General features: G+C 42.1%; 1 protein-coding gene across 4 annotated transcripts in view; it reads left to right on the top strand.

The window, feature by feature from the left end:
* ABCC4 (ATP binding cassette subfamily C member 4) overlaps positions 1 to 19499 on the top strand; it is a 242767-nt gene that overhangs the window by 82462 nt on the left and 140806 nt on the right. For all 4 annotated transcript variants that reach the window (XM_053564121.1, XM_053564118.1, XM_053564120.1 and 1 more), the window contains exons 10-13: positions 3945 to 4034; positions 5253 to 5444; positions 16853 to 16947; positions 17160 to 17246. In XM_053564121.1, the coding sequence (XP_053420096.1) occupies positions 3945 to 4034; positions 5253 to 5444; positions 16853 to 16947; positions 17160 to 17246 (464 nt within the window). The remainder of the gene's footprint in view (positions 1 to 3944; positions 4035 to 5252; positions 5445 to 16852; positions 16948 to 17159; positions 17247 to 19499) is intronic.

Here is a 19499-nt window from a genome sequence, read left to right on the forward strand (position 1 = left end):
CCCCCTCAGCTGGGCACCTCCCACCTCAGTACACTTTTTTTTTTTTTTTTAAGACAGAGTCTCACTATGGCACTGTGGGTAGAGTCCCGTGGCGTCACAGGTCACGGCAACCTCAGACTCTTTAGGCTTAAGCAATTCTCCTGCCTCAGCCTTCCAAGTAGCTGGCACTACAGCACCCACCACAATGCGGGCTATTTTAGAGACAAGGTCCAAGGTCTTGGCCCTCCACCCGCCCCAGCCTCCTAGAGTGTTAGGATGACAGACGTGAGCCACCACTCCCGGCCCCCAGTACACTTTTAAGTGTTGCTAGAAAACAGCATTAGCGTTCGGTGAAAGCCCTCACTCAGGTGAACACCGCGCAATGCAATGAACGCTGCCGTGAGCACTGGATTAGCTAATTCAGACTTCGTAGGACTCATTGCCAGATTTCTTTGGTAGCAAACTCTGCAACATTGTAAAATGGGCTGTGTTGTTGTTCTTCTAAGAATTTAGCATGTTAGACTTCTTTTATAGTTTGCATTGTAACATAGCCCCTGGCCTGGTCAGAGGGGTGATCATGCCCCATGCCAGGGGATCGTGACGTCATGTCTGGTGAGGCACATTGTGGGGAGGGGCTCAGACACTGGGGGTTTGGGACATAAACTAAGGTGGAAGACAGAGCATGTGGGGCCAGGAGCTAAGAGAAAGATAGCGGCTGTAGTAGTAGCTCTGAGGCACAGTTAGGCAGGTATTTGGAGGAAGGTCTTCTCATCAAGCTGGGTCTCATTTATAAAATGAACTAGGGCTCAGTCTCTAGCTGTAAAATGTGTGGCCTTGTGGGAGCCCCACATCTCCAGGGGGGCAGGGATATTGATCTGTTTTGTTTATTGCTGTATCTCTGAGTCTTGTCACAGTATCTGGCTCAGAGTCGGGGCTCAGTGATGGTGGTTCAGTGTTGGAATAGCCTGGATGACCAGGATGGAAGGGGCTGAACCTCCCAGAGTTCAAGTGCTGCTCCCTTCTGGTTACAGTAGAGCAGTGCCAGGTCTGTAGCCACCTGGTGTGGCAGAAAGGTCCCCACCAGAAACTGAAGGCTGTGACCGCCAGCTGGCTTTTGTAGTAGGCTCACTTTCTTGCAGTCACAACTGAGTAAAGTATCAGTATTGGAAATAGTTGTTCAGCAAGTAGGCAGGAATAGAGAAACTTAAAAAAATGTTTCTCAACTATTAAAACACAGCTCTTGACCAGGTGCGGTGGCTCACACTTGTAATCCTAACACTCTGGGAGACTGAGGCAGGTGGATCCATTGAACTGAGGAGCTCAAGACTAGCCTGAGCAAGAGTGAGACCCTATCACTACTAAAAATAGAAAAATCAGCTGGATGTTGTGGCAGGTGCCTGTAGCCCCAGCTACTTGGGAGACTGAGGCAAGATGATCATTTGAACTCAGGAGATTGAGGTGGTTGTGAGTTGTGATGATGCCAAGGCACTCTACACAGGGCAACAGAGTGTGACTCGTATCTCAAAAAAAGAAGAAAAATTTCCTGTAAAGTTTAGGGCCAGTTTATTTGCAATTGAAAGTAATTATGATTGACCTGTGATCACTTTATAATGTGGTGCATTTATAAGGTGTCAGTTTATATAGACAGACTTTTTGATATGTGACCGTTTATAAAAATAGTTGTGATTGTTTTTGTATGTGACCATCCACTTATTTCCAGAGAGATACTTCATTTTACAGGTAATGTAGACCTTTTTTCCTTTCTCTGCGTCTTTTGGGCATATTAGTAATCATTTATTCCCACTTCAGATGTGGAGTGAGGTTTCTGAGTGTGTGTCCAGAAAGTTGAAGGTCCAGATGCTTGTGGCCTGGGTTAGCTTTTGTCCTTCTGCCCTTGAGGGACTCCAGATTCAGAATTCTTTTCTAGAGTTCAGGTAGGCTGTATTGCCTTTGATTTACTCTTATCATTTTCAGTGCTGTTGAAGAGTATTTCCCGAAGCATGTTGTGAAGACTTAATAGCCCCTAACGAGTGTCCTTTAGAAATGGGTTTGGGGGGTGGCGCCTGTGGCTCAGTGAGTAGGGCGCTGGCCCTATATACCAAGGGTGGCAGGTTCAAACCCAGCCCCGGCCGAACTGCAACAACAAGAAAAAAATAGCTGGGCGTTGTGGCGGGCGCCTGTCGTCCCAGCTGCTCGGGAGGCTGAGGAATGAGAATCACAGAAGCCCAAGAGCCGGAGGTTGCTCTGAGTCCTGTGACGTCGTGGCACTCTACTGAGGGCAATAAAGTGAGACTCTGTCTCTACAAAAAAAAAAAAAGAAATGGGTTTGAGGCTCAAATAAATTTGCTAGATCCTGTGCCATTAGGAATGCATGGTCAAGCCTCTCAGATCCGAACTATGAGAGGAAAGAATTAATCCTCAAATAGCAAGTCTGTTTATTTTCAATAGTTATTATCAACTTTTATCTGAAAGTGTTGATATCTTTGTTGGGACACAAGTTCTTTTAGGTGATGATCACTGTTGAGGTTTTATTTTGTGAACTTGTAAGCACCCCTTCTCCTTATTTATATACCAAGATAGTTAATTCAGACTGGATGGGATGGCTCACATCTGTAATCTTAGCATTCTGAGAGGCTGAGATAGGTGGATTGCTTAAGCTTAGGAGTTCAAGACCACCCTGAGCAAGAGTGAGACTCTGTCTCTACTAAAAATAGAAGAACTATCTGTGTGTTGTGGCAGGCACCTGTAGTTCCAGCTACTTGGGAGCCTGAGGCAGGGGGATCTCGTGAGCCCAAGAGTTTGAAGTTGTTGTGAGCTAGGCTAATGCCCTGGCACTCTACCTTGGTGACAGAGTGAAAATATGTCCCCCCCCAAATAAAAAAAGAATAGTTAATCCAAAGTACTGATTGTCACTGAATGGGAAGAGGAAACCTCATTTTTGTTTACCATGCTCTGCTAAATTCTCTCCTCTCCCGCCAATGCACTTTAATCCTCTCAATTGATTTTCTATACCTGGAAGTTCTTTGAAGAAGAAATGAATTTGGTTTATCTCTAAAAGAAAAAATGGAACTATTAAAAAACATACTTTTAACATCAGCAGTTATTGTTTTCTTGAAATTTAATATAGTCAAACACATCCATATACTGTTAAATCTCTTTATCTAAGAGTTTATACCGATGATCCAGGAATATGATTTCTGATAGTGTATGTATAATGAGGACTTATCCTCCCCGTGTCCTTGCGGTGAGTTGTATGCTGCTGTGTGTACACCGATGGTGTTCATAGGAGAAGTGCCGTGTTGTCCTTGTTCACCAGGGTTCTGCATGCTGCAGGTGTGATGCTGAGATTTTGACCCATGACTTTACACTTGATTTCTTTATCTCCTATTTTTGTGCTTAACTAGAGCCGCACTTACAGAATTGACCATAATTTGTAGTTCATTTGCCAAGAGTGACATGCCTTTTTCCTTGCTGAGCATACTGAAATTTATTCTTTGTCAAAAGAAATTGGGAGAGATTGTTGATCTCAAAGTTGTTTGAGGGCTGGGCGTGCTGTGTACTTATGCTGCCACCTTGTGGAGATTGATGAAATGGAAGATTAAAACCAAGGGTTATAATGAAAACTTACAGAAACGAATATTATTGATATAGTAACAGAATTGTTTTAGTAAGTTGATGTAAACCAAGAAGCTGCCATTTCAAGCAAGTTGTCTTGTTGTTTTTATTACCTAAATTCTATGGACATTATAGCTATGTTCAGGTGGCAATTGGGAAAGAGGGAATGGGCCATCTATAAATACTAAAATTACCAACTTGCTTCAGACTCTGCCAAGAACCATGATGGATGAAAAGGAGAAAGATTTGGGTTATGTTCATATATCAATGACTGTTACAGTCCTGCAATTATGAAGTGATTTGTGTTGCTTTATTGAAATGTGTACATTTTTATAAATTTTAATTTGTAGGAGGCAGAAACCCCAACCCTACAAGGCCTTTCTTTCACTGTCCGACCTGGTGAATTGTTAGCAGTGATTGGACCTGTGGGAGCAGGGAAGGTAAGTGATGATAATGCCTTTTGGCAGCTGGCTGCAGCACCAAATCCCACATTAAATTCTTGGGGTTGAACCTAGAGCTCTGTAACGCAATGTTGGCTTGGGCAAACCCGGAACGGCATTTCTCACTATGTCCCATGAAACATCAGTTTTGCAAGATGGTGTCCTGGCCATATAAATCTGTGTAGTGCAAATTGTATTTTCCTTCGTACTTAAGGTTGCACGGTCAAGAACTCCTTGTTTGGAAGTTGTACATCTTGGTGAAGGAAATTATTTATATGGGAGATACTCAGGATAGAATGGCTGAGGAAGTGGGGACTTCTTTCATCAGAAGAGGCCCTGGGTGCTGCAGGACACTTGCAACCTGTGAAGGCTCATTTCTGCATATAACTTCTCCAAGTCACATCAACACACATTTAGTAAATAAATAGCCAGGCCCTGTGTAGGGGAAAAAGATAAAAATATGAGGAAGACCCAGATGCCACTGCTTTCTAGAAGCTGTTGGTTTCTGGGGGTGAGACTGATCTGCAAACGTGATTACAGTTCAGTGTTGTAAGGTTGGTAAAGGTAGACAAGGGCATCTCACTATGTCTGTGGTAGAAGATTTTGGAAGAGTGTGCTGGCACCCTTAGTCTCATGCTTTCTTAAACAACCTGATACAGAAACCTCAATATGTAATATATATAACCGATAGGGTGATTATTTCCTTTATGGTTGAATTTTGCTCTCCAGAAATATGATCCCAGAGTCCTTTAAATAAAAGTCTTTCCTAGTGCACAGAATGTATTATTTATGCATACCTTTTCTGGAACCAAGTACTTTGTCAAGTAAAGGAAACCTGGATGCTAGAACAACTACATTCAATATCAGCTAAGTGAAAACTGTATCATGCCGGGCTGCTCTGTTGCTATGAACATTATTAATTACTCTTTGTTCCTTATATGTTGAACCATTTCATGTGGGGGAAACTCATTCGGACAGAGCAGATTGTTGCACTGCATTTTGTTAAGATTCCTTAGAAGTCATTAGTTTAGGTATAGGCCAGTAGCATTATTTATTATTTTCATTTTTTTAATTATGGCTTTCAGTGCTGTGCTTTTTCTTATTTTAAATGAAAGGATGAATGATGTTTATCCAACCAGGGCGGGGCAAAGCTGTATTGCAGCAGCCTTTACTGTCCCGAGTGTCCTGTGTACATGTGCTTTGTATAATCTGTTTCAGTCATCCCTGTTGAGTGCTGTGCTTGGGGAGCTGCCCCCGAGTCAGGGGCTGGTCAGCATGCATGGAAGAATTGCCTATGTTTCTCAGCAGCCCTGGGTGTTTTCAGGAACTGTAAGAAGTAATATTTTATTTGGGAAGAAATATGAAAGGGAACGATACGACAAAGTCATAAAGGCTTGTGCTCTGAAAAAGGTGAGTGATGACTTTTGAATTTCAAGTTAACATCAGTGTTCATTTAAACTACATTTTATGAAAAATTTTATATGTTTTTTTAAATTGTGAAAGATTTTGGAATATTAATACTTTAAGCCAGTCTTCCAGGTACATACTCTCTCTCTCTCTGTTGTTTTCATTCTAATGTGATAATAATATTCATAGGATAATTTTGTGTGAGTTGGGTTTGGGTTTGTGACATGTTATATACTGATAACATTTATTTTTAAACGGACAATTGAAAAAACATGCAAAAGTGATGAGAACAGTGCATCAAAGCTTCCAGAACCCATTGCTCAGCGTTAGCCATGGTGGACTTGTGGCCCGTCTGGCTCCAGATCTGCCCCCTGATGTCGGCCAGCCCCACCTGCACCCAGATTCCTCTGAAGTAGAGCCTGGACTGTATTGTGTCCTACCTATAAATATTACATTTTTTTATTTCTAGAAGATAAGAACTTCTTTGAAAAAAACATCACTATACATCATACCTAAAATGGCCACAATTCCTTGTTGTCATTAGCTGTGGACTCAGTGTTCACAGTTCCTTAGTTATCCCACCAAGACCCCTCGGGCTGAACCAGACTGCAGATGAGATCTGCTCCTGGTGCCTGGCTGACGTTCTTACTTAGGTCCTTTTCAGACCATCAGTTTCTTTCTCCACTTCGATTTTGACTTGCAGTTTATTTCTAAGAGAAATGAATGTTAAGCATTTCCTTATAATACGCCTCATTTCACTAGGAGAGAGATGGTTTTCCAAAGTGACATTTGAGTTTTGCAGGAAATGAGACGATGAAATGTTTAATTATACGTTGAGATTTTAATAAAGTTACTGGATGATTGGTAAAAAAAAAAACTGAGCTTATCTATAGAATGTAAGTTAGCAAAAAGGTAGGTAATAACTGAAGAGGTATGTTACCCTCTTTGGGTCGGAGAAGATCGCCAAATAATGGCTGTAAAGGGCTCTCCCTGGGATCTTTTCAGTGCAGCCTGGACAGCCGACTGTTCTTTTATACTATTTGGAGAAGGCTGCCCCTTGATGTCAAAGTAGGGATGCTGAAGGCTTCCCAGCAGCTTAAGGAGAAAGGAGTAATTTTTTGCACAAACAGTAGCATTTTATGGGGAAGTTGATAAAAAAAAAAAAATTGCTTGTTTGAAGAGATTTTATTGCTTTCTCCTGGGTTATCATTAATGTGTTTTTCAGAAATGACATTCAGTTAGCAGGGATGAGCTAGATTTGTATTAAATAGTATTCACAGTATATAAGAAAAAAATTAAAGCAAAACTATAGATTAGATAATAGCTTGCACTGTGTGTTAATCATTTCTCTCTCATACATACACGTGAAACACATGCACACAGAAGGTCTATGACTTTTTAATCTTTTGTTACAATTTCTGCTATCTTCAATGTTTATATCATTTTATAGTTGGTGAGATGGGGGGGTTTAAAGAGATGAAATGACCCACCCTTTTGCAGATCAAGTTGAAACCCATATCTTAATGGCTCCAGGTTCCATTTTCCCTTCTGCTGCACCACTTCCCAATAAAATTGGGTGATCAATGAAGATGGAATTTAAAAAACACCAGTGCTTACACATTTTCTTTTTAGCTGAGTCAGGGTTAGCTTCTGGTACCCACGTTGGACTCCTGATTCTGAGGTCAGCCCAGCCCTGCCATTCTCTCCACATCTCAGTGTCTCTGAAAGAGAACAAGGTTTCAGTGGCTGCCACTCTGTACCTTCCTCAGCCACCTGTGAGGGTCTGGTCAGCAGTGTGGACAGTGACTTGGGTTCCAGCCACCTCAGGGTTCCTGCATGGCGGCTGACTCCAGTGGGAATGGGGGGCCCTTGGCTGGGCTGCATGGTGATTTTTTTTGGTTTGTATTCCCTGTGTGTATTCCCTCCCTTGGCAGAATGGTAGGCCCCGGGATGGAGAAGTCAGACAAGCAGAAGTCCTGGCCTGGCTTTGTCATTTGCTTATTGTCACTTTGGATGCATCATGTTACCTCTCTGGGCTCGTGATGTTTCTGCTGCAAAATGAATACATTGGCTTAGATGGTTTCCAAGAGGTTTTGCTGCAGTTTTGAAAAATCATTTATGACTCTGTTTTGCAGGAGATCAGTAAGACTTTTTAAGAACCAGGAAGACACTTAATAAGATGCTTTGCTGCTCTTTTTGAATCCATGTGTCAATGGCATCTTGTGCCATAAAACTGTGGTACCGGATGGCCATTGATTACAGGCGCTTCCCAGAATTATTTTGACCTGTAGATACGAGGCTTCGTGTGTAGTGAAAAGACTTGGCTGTCGGACAGAAACAGTACTGGGGAGCTGCAGGCATTTGCTTCCATCTTTCTTATTAAATGGGGGAAGATATGAGGTGATTCTAAGGCAATGACTGCGGAATTGTAGACATGCCAGGTTTTTGGTAAAGAGCAGCAACTGTCACTGTTGTAGCCCTTTCCTCTAAATCAGTGGTTCTTCACCTTCCTAACGCCGCGACCCTTTAATGCAGTTCCTCATGTTGTGGTGATCCTCAACCATAAAATTAATTTCGTTGCTACTTCATAACTAATTTTGCTACTGTTATGAATCGAAATGTAAATATCTGATATGCAGGATGTATTTAGGCTACCCGTGGGAAAGAGTCGTTCGACCCCCTAAGGGGTCGCAACCCACAGGTTGAGAACCACTGCTCTAAATAAATTGATCAGATAAATCAAACAAAGATTTCTCCTTAGAGTTTCCCCGTGCCCTGCCTTTCTCCACTTCCCCAAATCCTGGAGAGGAAAACAGTAAAAAGCAAAATTTTTCATGGTCGATATTTAGATAACAACTGGATATATTGTACTAGATCAGATTGAAGTAAATTTCTAAGTTCATTGGGCTAGGATCACTTCTGAGATGAGATAACAAGATAGGAAGCAGTGATTCGCATTTATCCAGCAGCATCAATTCAGGCTGATCGCATATTCACTGCAGTTGATGTTGCAGTGAGTTTCCAGATGTCCATCCAGAAGCCAAGCAGCAGCGTTGGGTCTGTTGTTGGGATTGCTCACCCTGTGAGGCCTGTAGTCAGACCAGCCTGGGCTAGAGTCTCAGATCTTCTTAACTAGGCGTGTCACTTTAGCTGATTGAACTTTATAAAGACTCATTTTCTTCATCTGTGATAGGGAGACAGTGGTACTATCTACCTCATACAGCTATTTAGGATGAAATTTGATCATGAATTTACTTTATTTTATTTTTATCTTTTTGAGACAGAGTCCTATTCCATCCACCCTGAGTAGAGTGCTGTGGCATCATAGCTCACAGCAACCTCAAACTCTTGGGCTTGAGCAATCCTCTCACCTCAGCCTCCCGAGTGCCTTCAAGTGCTCCATTGTTTTCTTGTTGCCTTTGTTTTAAGTGTATCTTTAAGCAGCCTCTTGGGGCAGCATTATGCAAAAGGGCAGCAGATTGTGAACTGAGGTGAGCTTGGTTCATCTTCCAGATCCTTCCGTTTAATGGTGGGGAGTCCTGTGAGCAGTGCCATGCCCTCACTGAGGCTCAGTTTCCTCATCTGTGAGGTGGGACAGTACTTGCTGTGTGGATCATTGTGAGGGTTAGAGATAATTCCAGACGTCTAGAGTGCTGGTTGGTGCATAGTTCAGCCATCCAGGAGCTGACCCAGGGGGAGATAATCTGGGCATACATGTGAACTTTATGAGGCAGAATAAACTGGGCCCTGCAGGGGAAATACAAACCAAACCTTAACCTAGTAGAAAGAGAAATGGTTTGTGACTGGGGGAATGCAGGAGTGATGTCCTAAGAGAGAGAGTTTGAACCAGTCCTGGAAAATTGGTCGGTTTGACAGGCTACGCCTGGTAGGGCAGTGCCAAATGGAAGCCAAGATGCAGCCAAAGAGGTGTCAGGGCCAGGCTTTGTGACTCTGGAACTGTCCCTCTGTGCAGGGCCTCAGAACTGGCCATCCTGAACTGGCTAACAGTCTCCTCAATGGTATGTCACCTTCAGGGTCACCAGCGTTAATGGACATCCAATGGGCTCCATGTGTCAAACCCTGGTAACCATTTCTTGGTTTCCCCCAGTTTGTGTGTGTGCTGCCCAGTGAAAACACTCTGTGGATGAAATAATTGGCCAATTTTACTGGCCTGTGATTAACATGAGTGAAAATACCTTCCTCTCACTGGGAGTGTTTATAATTTCTGCTCAACTCACGCTTTCCCTTTAACCAAACTAAGAAGTTATGGCTAGGAAATTTGCCTGACTCAGATTTTACTTCAGATCCTTTGAAATATTTTCCCTGTCTGAGGTGTGTCCACAAATAGTTTGCTGAGTCAACAACACTCCAAGTCGTAGCACTCACAGTACTGTCACCAGACTCAGAGCCCATTCCTTCTCCCTGACTGGAAAAGAGAGAGTGGGAGTGTGAATGCCTTCTCTGGAAAATGGCTAAGGTTGCTGTGCTTCCAGCTTTGTGCTATTTTGAGAAAGGAAACAAATGACGTAAAATCAAGGCATAAAACCTAGACAGAATCCATTAAAAGGACTGCCAGCGGTGAACTGGAAGCCAAGTGCACTGTATGTGTGTGTGTATGAAAGGCTTGGAACTTAAAACGGTGCATTGCTTTTCAAGGAAACTGAAAACAAGAGACAGTATTAACTTCTGAACTCAACAAAGAGATAATGTGAAATACTGAATGTTCTCAACAGGGCAATTGTTGCCTTTCATTTGATGCAATCCAGTTCAGCTTTGAGTGTGGAGGGATCCCTGTTTCTGTCTGTGTGCCTCTGGGGGCTATCAGGGAGCAGTGATGATGGAGATATTCTTTCTTTTTTCCTTTTGGCGGTGTGCTTTGCTAACAGGGTTCATGCTACATGTGGGATTTCACTGTTGGGTGGGTCAGAAAATTTGTGTCTTTCACCAATAGCAAATTTCAACAAATTCATATCTTTTTTCTGCTTACTAATCCATCAGAGGGTGTTTGCACACTTTTTTATTTATTTATTTATTTATTTTATTTTTATTTTTATTTATTTATTTTTTTTTATTGGGGATTCTTTGAGGGTACAATAAGCCAGGTTACACTGATTGCAATTGTTAGGTAAAGTCCCTCTTTTTTTTTTTTTTTTTTATTGCTGGGGATTCATTGAGGGTACAATAAGCCAGTTACACTGATTGCAATTGTTAGGTAAAGTCCCTCTTGCAATCATGTCTTGCCCCCATAAAGTCTGACACACACCAAGGCCCCACCCCCCCTTCCCTCTTTCTGTTTCCCCCCCCATAACCATAATTGTCATTAATTGTCCTCATATCAAAATTGAGTACATAGAATTCATGCTTCTCCATTCTTGTGATGCTTTACTAAGAATAATGTCTTCCACGTCCATCCAGGTTAATACGAAGGATGTAAAGTCTCCATTTTTCTTAATGGCTGAATAGTATTCCATGGTATACATATACCACAGCTTGTTAATCCATTCCTGGGTTGGTGGGCATTTAGGCTGTTTCCACATTTTGGCGATTGTAAATTGAGCTGCAATAAACAGTCTAGTACAAGTGTCCTTATGATAAAAGGATTTCTTTCCTTCTGGGTAGATGCCATTAATGGGATTGCAGGATCAAATGGGAGGTCTAGCTTGAGTGCTTTGAGGTTTCTCCGTACTTCCCTCCAGAAAGGTTGTACTAGTTTGCAGTCCCACCAGCAGTGTAAAAGTGTTCCCTTCTCTCCACATCCACGCCAGCATCTGCAGTTTTGAGATTTTGTGATGTGGGCCATTCTCACGGGGTTAGATGATATCTCAGGGTTGTTTTGATTTGCATTTCTCTAATATATAGAGATGATGAACATTTTTTCATGTGTTTGTTAGCCATTCGTCTGTCGTCTTTAGAGAAAGTTCTATTCATGTCTCTTGCCCATTGATATATGGGATTGTTGGCTTTTTTCATGTGGATTAATTTGAGTTCTCTATAGATCCTAGTTATCAAGCTTTTGTCTGATTGAAAATATGCAAATATCCTTTCCCATTGTGTAGGTTGTCTCTTTGCTTTGGTTATTGTCTCCTTAGCTGTACAGAAGCTTTTCAGTTTAATGAAGTCCCATTTGTTTATTTTTGTTGTTGTTGCAGTTGCCATGGCAGTCTTCTTCATGAAGTCTTCCCCCAGGCCAATATCTTCCAGTGTTTTTCCTATGCTTTCTTTGAGGATTTTTATTGTTTCATGCCTTAAATTTAAGTCCTTTATCCATCTTGAATCAATTTTTGTGAGTGGGGAAAGGTGTGGGTCCAGTTTCAGTCTTTTACATGTAGACATCCAGTTCTCCCGACACCATTTATTGAATAGGGAGTCTTTCCCCCAAGGTATGTTCTTGTTTGGTTTATCAACGATTAGGTGGTTGTAAAATGCTAGTTTCATTTCTTGGTTTTCAATTCAATTCCAAGTGTCTATGTCTCTGTTTTTGTGCCAGTACCATGCTGTCTTGAGCACTATGGCTTTGTAGTACAGACTAAAATCTGGTATGCTGATGCCCCCCCAGCTTTATTTTTGTTACAGAGAACTGCCTTAGCTATACGGGTTTTTTTCCGGTTCCATACAAAACGCAGAATCATTTTTTCCAAATCTTGAAAGTACGATGTTGGTATTTTGATAGGAATGGCATTGAATAGGTAGATTGCTTTGGGAAGTATAGACATTTTAACAATGTTGATTCTTCCCATCCATGAGCATGGTATGTTCTTCCATTTGTTAATATCCTCTGCTATTTCCTTTCTGAGGATTTCATAGTTTTCTTTATAGAGGTCCTTCACCTCCTTCGTTAGGTATATTCCTAGGTATTTCATTTTCTTTGAAACTATGGTGAAGGGAGTTGTGTCCTTAATTAGCTTCTCATCTTGACTGTTATTGGTGTACACAAAGGCTACTGACTTGTGGACATTGATTTTATATCCTGAAACATTACTGTATTTTTTGATGACTTCTAGGAGTCTTGTGGTTGAGTCTTTGGGATTCTCTAAGTATAAGATCGTGTCGTCAGCAAAGAGGGAGAGTTTGACCTCCTCTGCTCCCATTTGGATTCCCTTTATTTCCTTGTCTTGCCTAATTGTATTGGCTAGAACTTCCAGCACTACGTTGAATAGTAAAGGTGACAGAGGACAACCTTTTCTGGTTCCAGTTCTAAGAGGAAAAGCTTTCAGTTTTACTCCATTCAGTAAAATATTGGCTGTGGGTTTGTCAAAGATAGCTTCAATCAGTTTTAGAAATGTGCCACCTATGCCTATACTCTTCAGTGTTCTAATTAGAAAAGGATGCTGGATTTTATCAAATGCTTTTTCTGCATCTATTGAGAGGATCATGTGATCTTTATTTTTGCCTCTGTTAATATGGTGGATAACGTTTATAGACTTGCGTATGTTAAACCAGCCTTGCACCCCTGGGATGAAGCCTACTTGATCATGATGAATGACTTTTTTGATGATAAGCTGTAATCTATTGGCTAGGATTTTGTTGAGAATTTTTGCATCTATATTCATGAGTGAGATTGGTCTGAAATTCTCCTTTTTGTTTGGGTCTTTTCCTGGTTTTGGTATCAGGGTGATGTTTGCTTCATAGAATGTGTTGGGGAAGATTCCTTCTTCCTCAATTTTTTGGAATAATTTCTGCAGTACAGGAATAAGCTCTTCCTTGAAGGTTTGATAGAATTCTGGAGTGAAGCCATCTGGACCAGGGCATTTTTTGGTTGGAAGATTTTTTATTGTTTCTTTGATCTCAATGCTTGAAATTGGTCTGTTCAGGAGCTCTATTTCTTCCTGGCTGAGTCTAGGGAGAGGGTGTGATTCCAAATATTGATCCATTTCTTTCACATTGTCAAATTTCTGGGCATAGAGTTTCTGGTAGTATTCAGAGATGATCTCTTGTATCTCTGTGGGATCAGTTGTTATTTCCCCTTTATCATTTCTGATTGAGGTTAGTAGAGATTTTACTTTTCTATTCCTCGTTAGTGTGGCCAATGGTTTATCTATTTTATTTATTTTTTCAAAAAACCAACTCTTTGTTTCATTAATTTTCTGAATGATTCTTTTGTTTTCAATTTCATTGATCTCTGATTTGATTTTGGATATTTCTTTTCTTCTACTGAGTTTAGGCTTAGATTGTTCTTCTTTTTCCAATTCCATAAGATCTCTTGTGAGATTGTTGATGTGCTCTCTTTCTGTTTTTCGAATGTAGGCATCTAAAGTGATGAATTTTCCTCTCAAAACTGCTTTTGCAGTATGCCACAGGTTTTGGTAGCTTGTGTCTTCATTGTTGTTATGCTCAAGGAAGTTAATGATTTCCTGTTTTATTTCTTCCTTCACCCATCTGTTATTCAACAGAAGATTGTTTAATTTCCATGCCTTTGGGTGGGGTCGAGCATTTTTGTTAGAGTTGAGTTCCACCTTTAGTGCCTTATGGTCTGAGAAGATACAAGGTAAAATTTCAATTCTTTGGGTTCTGTTGAAATTTGTTTTGTGTCCCCGGATATGATCAATTTTGGAGAATGTTCCATGGGGTGATGAGAAGAATGTATATTCTTTATCTTTGGGATGGAGTGTTCTATATGCGTCAATCAAGCACAGTTGTTCTAGGGTCTCATTTAAATCTCTTATATCCTTGTTTAATTTCTGTTTAGAGGATCTGTCCAGCTCTGTAAGAGGAGTGTTAAGGTCCCCTGTTATTATGGTATTATCAGATATCATATTGCTCAGACTGAGTAAGGTCTGTTTCAAGAATCTGGGAGCATTTAAATTGGGTGCATAAATATTTAGAATTGAAATGTCTTCTTGTTGTATTTTTCCCTTGACCAATATAAAGTGACCATCTTTGTCTTTTTTGACTTTAGTTGCTTTAAATCCACATGTATCTGAAAATAAGATTGCAACTCCTCTTTTCTTCTGAATTCCATTTGCCTGAAAAATTGTCTTCCAACCCTTGACTCGGAGCTTTAATTTGTCTTTTGAAGCCAGGTGTGTTTCTTGCAGACAGCAAATGGATGGCTTATGTTTTTTAATCCAGTCAACCAATCTATGTCTCTTCAGTGGGGAATTCAAGCCATTACCATTTATTGAGATAATTGATAAGTGTGGTAGTATTCTATTCGTCTTATTTGGTGAGAGTCCATTGCTTAGTTTTATCTTTTGCATCAGTGTGGAGGTTTGGTTCTGTCCTTTAATTTCTGAGTTCTTACTTTGCTGCTGATCCATTGTGGTGGTCAGTGTGCAGAACAGGTTGAAGTATTTCTTGTAGAGCTGGTCTTGTTGTGGCGAATTTCCTCAATGTTTGTATATCCGTAAATGATTTGATTTCTCCGTCAATTTTGAAGCTTAGCTTAGCAGGGTACAGAATTCTGGGCTGAAAATTGTTCTGTTTAAGTAGATTAAAGGTAGATGACCATTGTCTTCTTGCTTGGAAAGTTTCATTAGAGAAGTCTGCGGTCACTCTGAGGGATTTGCCCCTGTAGGTCAACTGGCGCTTACTCCCGGCAGCTTGCAGAATCTTTTCTTTTGTCTTGACTTTAGACAGGTTCTTCACAATGTGTCTTGGAGAAGCTCGGTTAGAGTTGAGGCGACCTGGGGTCCGATAGCCCTCTGAAAGCAGTGTGTCAGAATCTTTGGTGATATTTGGGAAATTTTCTTTTATAATATTCTCTAGTATGGCTTCCATTCCTCTGGGACATTCTTCTTCCCCTTCTGGAATTCCTATAACTCGTATGTTGGAACACTTCATAAAGTCCCATAATTCTGACAGTGAACGTTCTGCTTTCTCTCTCTTCTTTTCTGCCTCTTTTACTATCTGAGTTATCTCAAAAACTTTGTCTTCTACCTCTGAAATTCTTTCTTCTGCATAGTCTAACCTGTTGCTGATACTTTCCATTGCATCTTTAAGTTCCCTAATTGACTGTTTCAGTTCCTTCAGCTCTGCTATATCCTTTTTGTATTCTTCATATCGTTCATCTCTTTGATTCTGTTTTTGGATTTCCTTTTGGTTATTTTCCACTTTATTAGCAGTTTCCTTCATTGTTTCCATCATTTCTTTCATTGTTTTCAACATGTGTATTCTAAATTCCCTTTCTGTCATCCCTAACATTTCTTTATAGGTGGAATCCTCTGCAGTAGCTACCTCATGGTCCCTTGGCGGGGTTGTTCTGGACTGGTTCTTCATGTTGCCTGGAGTTTTCTGCTGATTCTTCCTCATGAGTGATTTCTTTTTATCTGTTTCCTTGCCGTAATTTTCCTTTCACTTCCTCTTGCTCTTTAAGTTCTCGTGCCTGTGGAAGTTGCGGGCGGGTTTAGACGGATTGAACACACGCGACCACTTGCCGGTTTTCCACTGTTTTAGTCCTCCTCTTGGGGTCCAGAAGTCTCTTGCTGACTCCCTGTATCCTCTCAGGGGTGATGATAGGCAGATCCCACCAGCCAGAGATGCCTGGAGTCCTATTTCCCCAGACTTACGGTGCCCAGATGCAAGGAAGCTGTTACTCGGCTGCCATCTTGCTCCGCCTCCTGCACACTTTTTTCTTGCGATTCTCTCAGCATCCTTTGAGTGTAATAATTCTTGTTTCTCTGAGATATTTTGTAGATGTGGAAAAATGAGATCTTAGGCAGGTTGAAGCACTTGATTGTCATGGAGATCCCAATGTGCCATTTCCTTTGTCCCCAGGTTTGTCAGCATAGAAACAAATGAAAAAACAATGACAAATGAAAGCTTGATCTGTAACAGGGTCTTTGCTGTGGACAGTGCTTGTGAAGGTGAATGCCGTGGCTGCTGTGAAGGTTCCATGGACACCTTGTCAGGTGGCGGCCCCGTGGCTTTTCCTCGCTCATCTTTGTGGAACTGAGTTTCTGCAGAGTGTTCCTCTCACTCCACCTGCCAACGGGTCTCTGCTTAAAAGACCTCTTGCTGCCCAGATAAGGACTGTGTCTCCCTCACTCTCTGTCCTCCCAGGTCAGGTTCCTTTTTCTTCTTGGCACTTACTTACCATTTGCATTCGTAGTAGCTTTTTATTGTCAGCCATCTACTGTGAAAATTCCAGGAATGTTGTTTTCTTGCTTTCTTTACTGCTAAATTTCTGTGTCCAGAACAAGGCCTGACATATATAGTCATTTCTCAATAAATATCTGTTAAAATGGTTAAGCACATAAGTGCTGTGAAAAACTGCAACATTAAAATAGAAAAAACACCTCAAGAGTTTTGCTTTTCAAAAGGGTCAGTGTTAAAATGTAGTTACTATGAATGAAATACATCCGTTGCTTTGATTAAATCCATGTATGCTTTTGAAGGATTGATGGGCAAAATTTAGGGTGACAGTAGAACACATTTTAAGCCTTCCCCTCCCCCCCCTATTTTTCCCCTCGTAGGACTTACAGCTTCTGGAGGATGGGGATCTGACGGTGGTAGGAGATAGGGGAACCATGCTGAGTGGAGGGCAGAAGGCACGTGTGAACCTCGCAAGGTAAGTCCAAGTTCAGCAGCCACTCTGCTGGTGTCTTTCGTGCCCCTAGGATGGGTAAACATACTGAATCTACCTGCTGTGGGCTGGGTTCCATGGAAAGCACCTACCTTCGAGTGTTCCATTGCCACTTGGAACGACCATCCAAGGTGTTGAACACAGATACGATTCCTAGAAGTGTGATGCCTTCTGATGCCTCTTTACACATTTTATAGAGCAGTGTATCAAGACGCCGACATCTACCTCCTGGACGATCCCCTCAGTGCAGTAGATGCAGAAGTTGGCAAGCATCTGTTTGACCTGTAAGTTTCTTTTGTATGTTTTGTCCTTTCTCCTTTCCAAGAACTCTTTGGTTTGGGCCACTTGGCTCAGGAAAGCCTGTGCAGCTTCTGAAAATTCATCTTCTCTTGAGCTTGTGTCCTGTGCCCCTGTACTCCCCACAAGGATCCATTATGGAGAACTTTTGTACGATGATCACCTTGTAATTGTAAGCAAGGAAAATACAGAAGGTGATGTCACCGAGTTGAAGTGAGTCGAGTTCATGCTTCAGAGAGTTAAGAAGCACATAGCAAAGTGTGCAAGTTTTTCTACCTGCTACTTGTGATCAATAACCCAGAAACTGCCAATGGATTCAGACTCCAGGGATAAGAAAGCTGATAATACAGATCTTACATTGAAGGGTGGGATTTGGCAACCTGGAATTTATTGGGCTGCTGGTTCTTTTCCTGTATCGTTCGCGGATGGCACGTTGGAAAGGAGGTTTTCAGTCCTAACACCGGACTCTCCTGGAAAGTCAGTGGGTAATGCTTATTAATCTGGAAGTTTGGAAATAGTAAAGTCTAAAACTCAAGAATGATTTGTTCTGTATTAGAGTACGGCTTTAGGAGGTTAATGTTACTTCATGGATTCTGACTAGAATTAACCCCTAAGATTCATGGATGTGTCGGGTTGTGTTTGAAAGCAGTTGTCTAGACTCTGGCTTAACTCCTGGATCTCACTTGGTGGTTCTGGAATTTGTTTTCTTTGGCTCTTCCTTAGCTGTTGAGGTACCACAACTCTGAAATCATTTTTGTGTGTACTCTGACTTAACACGTGCCTTGTCTCGGTCAGAAGGGCCCTGTGAGGCCTTGTGTCTTAAGTGGATTCTATCACATGTAAGAGGTGAGGAGCCTTAGTTTAACTGATGCCAGTCTGGTTTATTGCAAGCTATGGATTTTGCTGTATTATATTTCAGAAATCCCCCAATTCTCAGACTTCTGCCATCTGCATAATTAGTACTCCAAGTCTATTCTAATCATATCTCCTACACAGGGGCCTCCTTGCTTATCTTTGCCTACTTGGCCCGCTGTGACAAAATTCCACAAACTGGATGGTTTATAAACAGCTGAAATTTATTTCTCCTAGTACTAGAGGCTGGGAAGTCGTGATCGGGCAGCAGCAGTTTGGCGGCTGCTGAGGGCTCACTGTGGCCGGTTCCCAGCTGGGCATCTTCTTGCTGCGACCTCAGGGGAGAGGGGTGGGAGCTCCCTCACGCTTCTTTCCTAGGAATGCTAATGCCACTCCTGAGGGCAGATTCCCGTGAAAAGGCCCCACCTCCTACTATCATCCTGTTGGGTTTCAACATGAATTTGGGGAAGGCCACAGACGTTCAGACCACAGCTCTAGTTCCCCTTCCCTCTTGGAGTCCTTCACAGAACTTGCCGCTGGTGGGTACGGTTCCAGGTCCTTGAATAGTGAATAGTTCTTTGCCATCCATCCCCCCCATCTCCACCTTTCTAGGACTTCCCTGCACAAACCAGGTGCTCTATCCGTGCCGACTTCTGTGGGGCACCCTGAATGCAGCCTGCCTGTTCTCACTTCTGCCACACTCTGTGAGTTTCGTCCCTTCTGTCTGAGGGCCTGGTGGGGGCTGCAAAGCAAAACTGCCTGCCTGCCTTTCCCTCCTGTACCCCCAGGGTGCCCCATGCCCTTTCACGATCTGCCCACTGCCCGCAATGGGTCGCTCCTTCCCCTCCTCACCCATCTCTGGGCTGTGAAACGCATGCTGGTTCTTGGCTTATATGCCACCTCCTTGCAGAGCCCTTTCCTGACCACTCCCTTGAAACTCGCAGCCCTCCCCTGGCCTTTTCATGGCTCACATCACCACCCGACAGCGGGTTGTCTGTGTTAATGTGGTGTGTCTCCTCTACACGACACAGGATGCTGTCTGTCACTTGACCAGGGGCTGTACCTTCAGCATGTGGAGCAGTGCCCGGCACTTTGCAGCTGCTTGACTAACGTGTTGACAGCATGAGTGCAGGTGGTGACTCTGTCCTTATTTGTGTCACCTCTGCCCCTGTATATATCATCTATTATATATAGGACGAGAGTCAAATAACTGCTATGGAATCCATCTCTTTTCTTTTTTTTTTGGTTTTGTGGAGTGACTTGAAACTATTCATTCATTCATTCATTCATTTGTTTTCTTGGAGACAGAGTCACTCTGTCTCACCCAGACTAGAATGCATTGGCATGAATATAGCTCACTGCAACTTCAAATTCCTCGGCTCAAGCCA

This window comes from Nycticebus coucang, chromosome 15 (assembly GCF_027406575.1).
Source record: "Nycticebus coucang isolate mNycCou1 chromosome 15, mNycCou1.pri, whole genome shotgun sequence".
Lineage (NCBI taxonomy): Eukaryota > Metazoa > Chordata > Mammalia > Primates > Lorisidae > Nycticebus > Nycticebus coucang.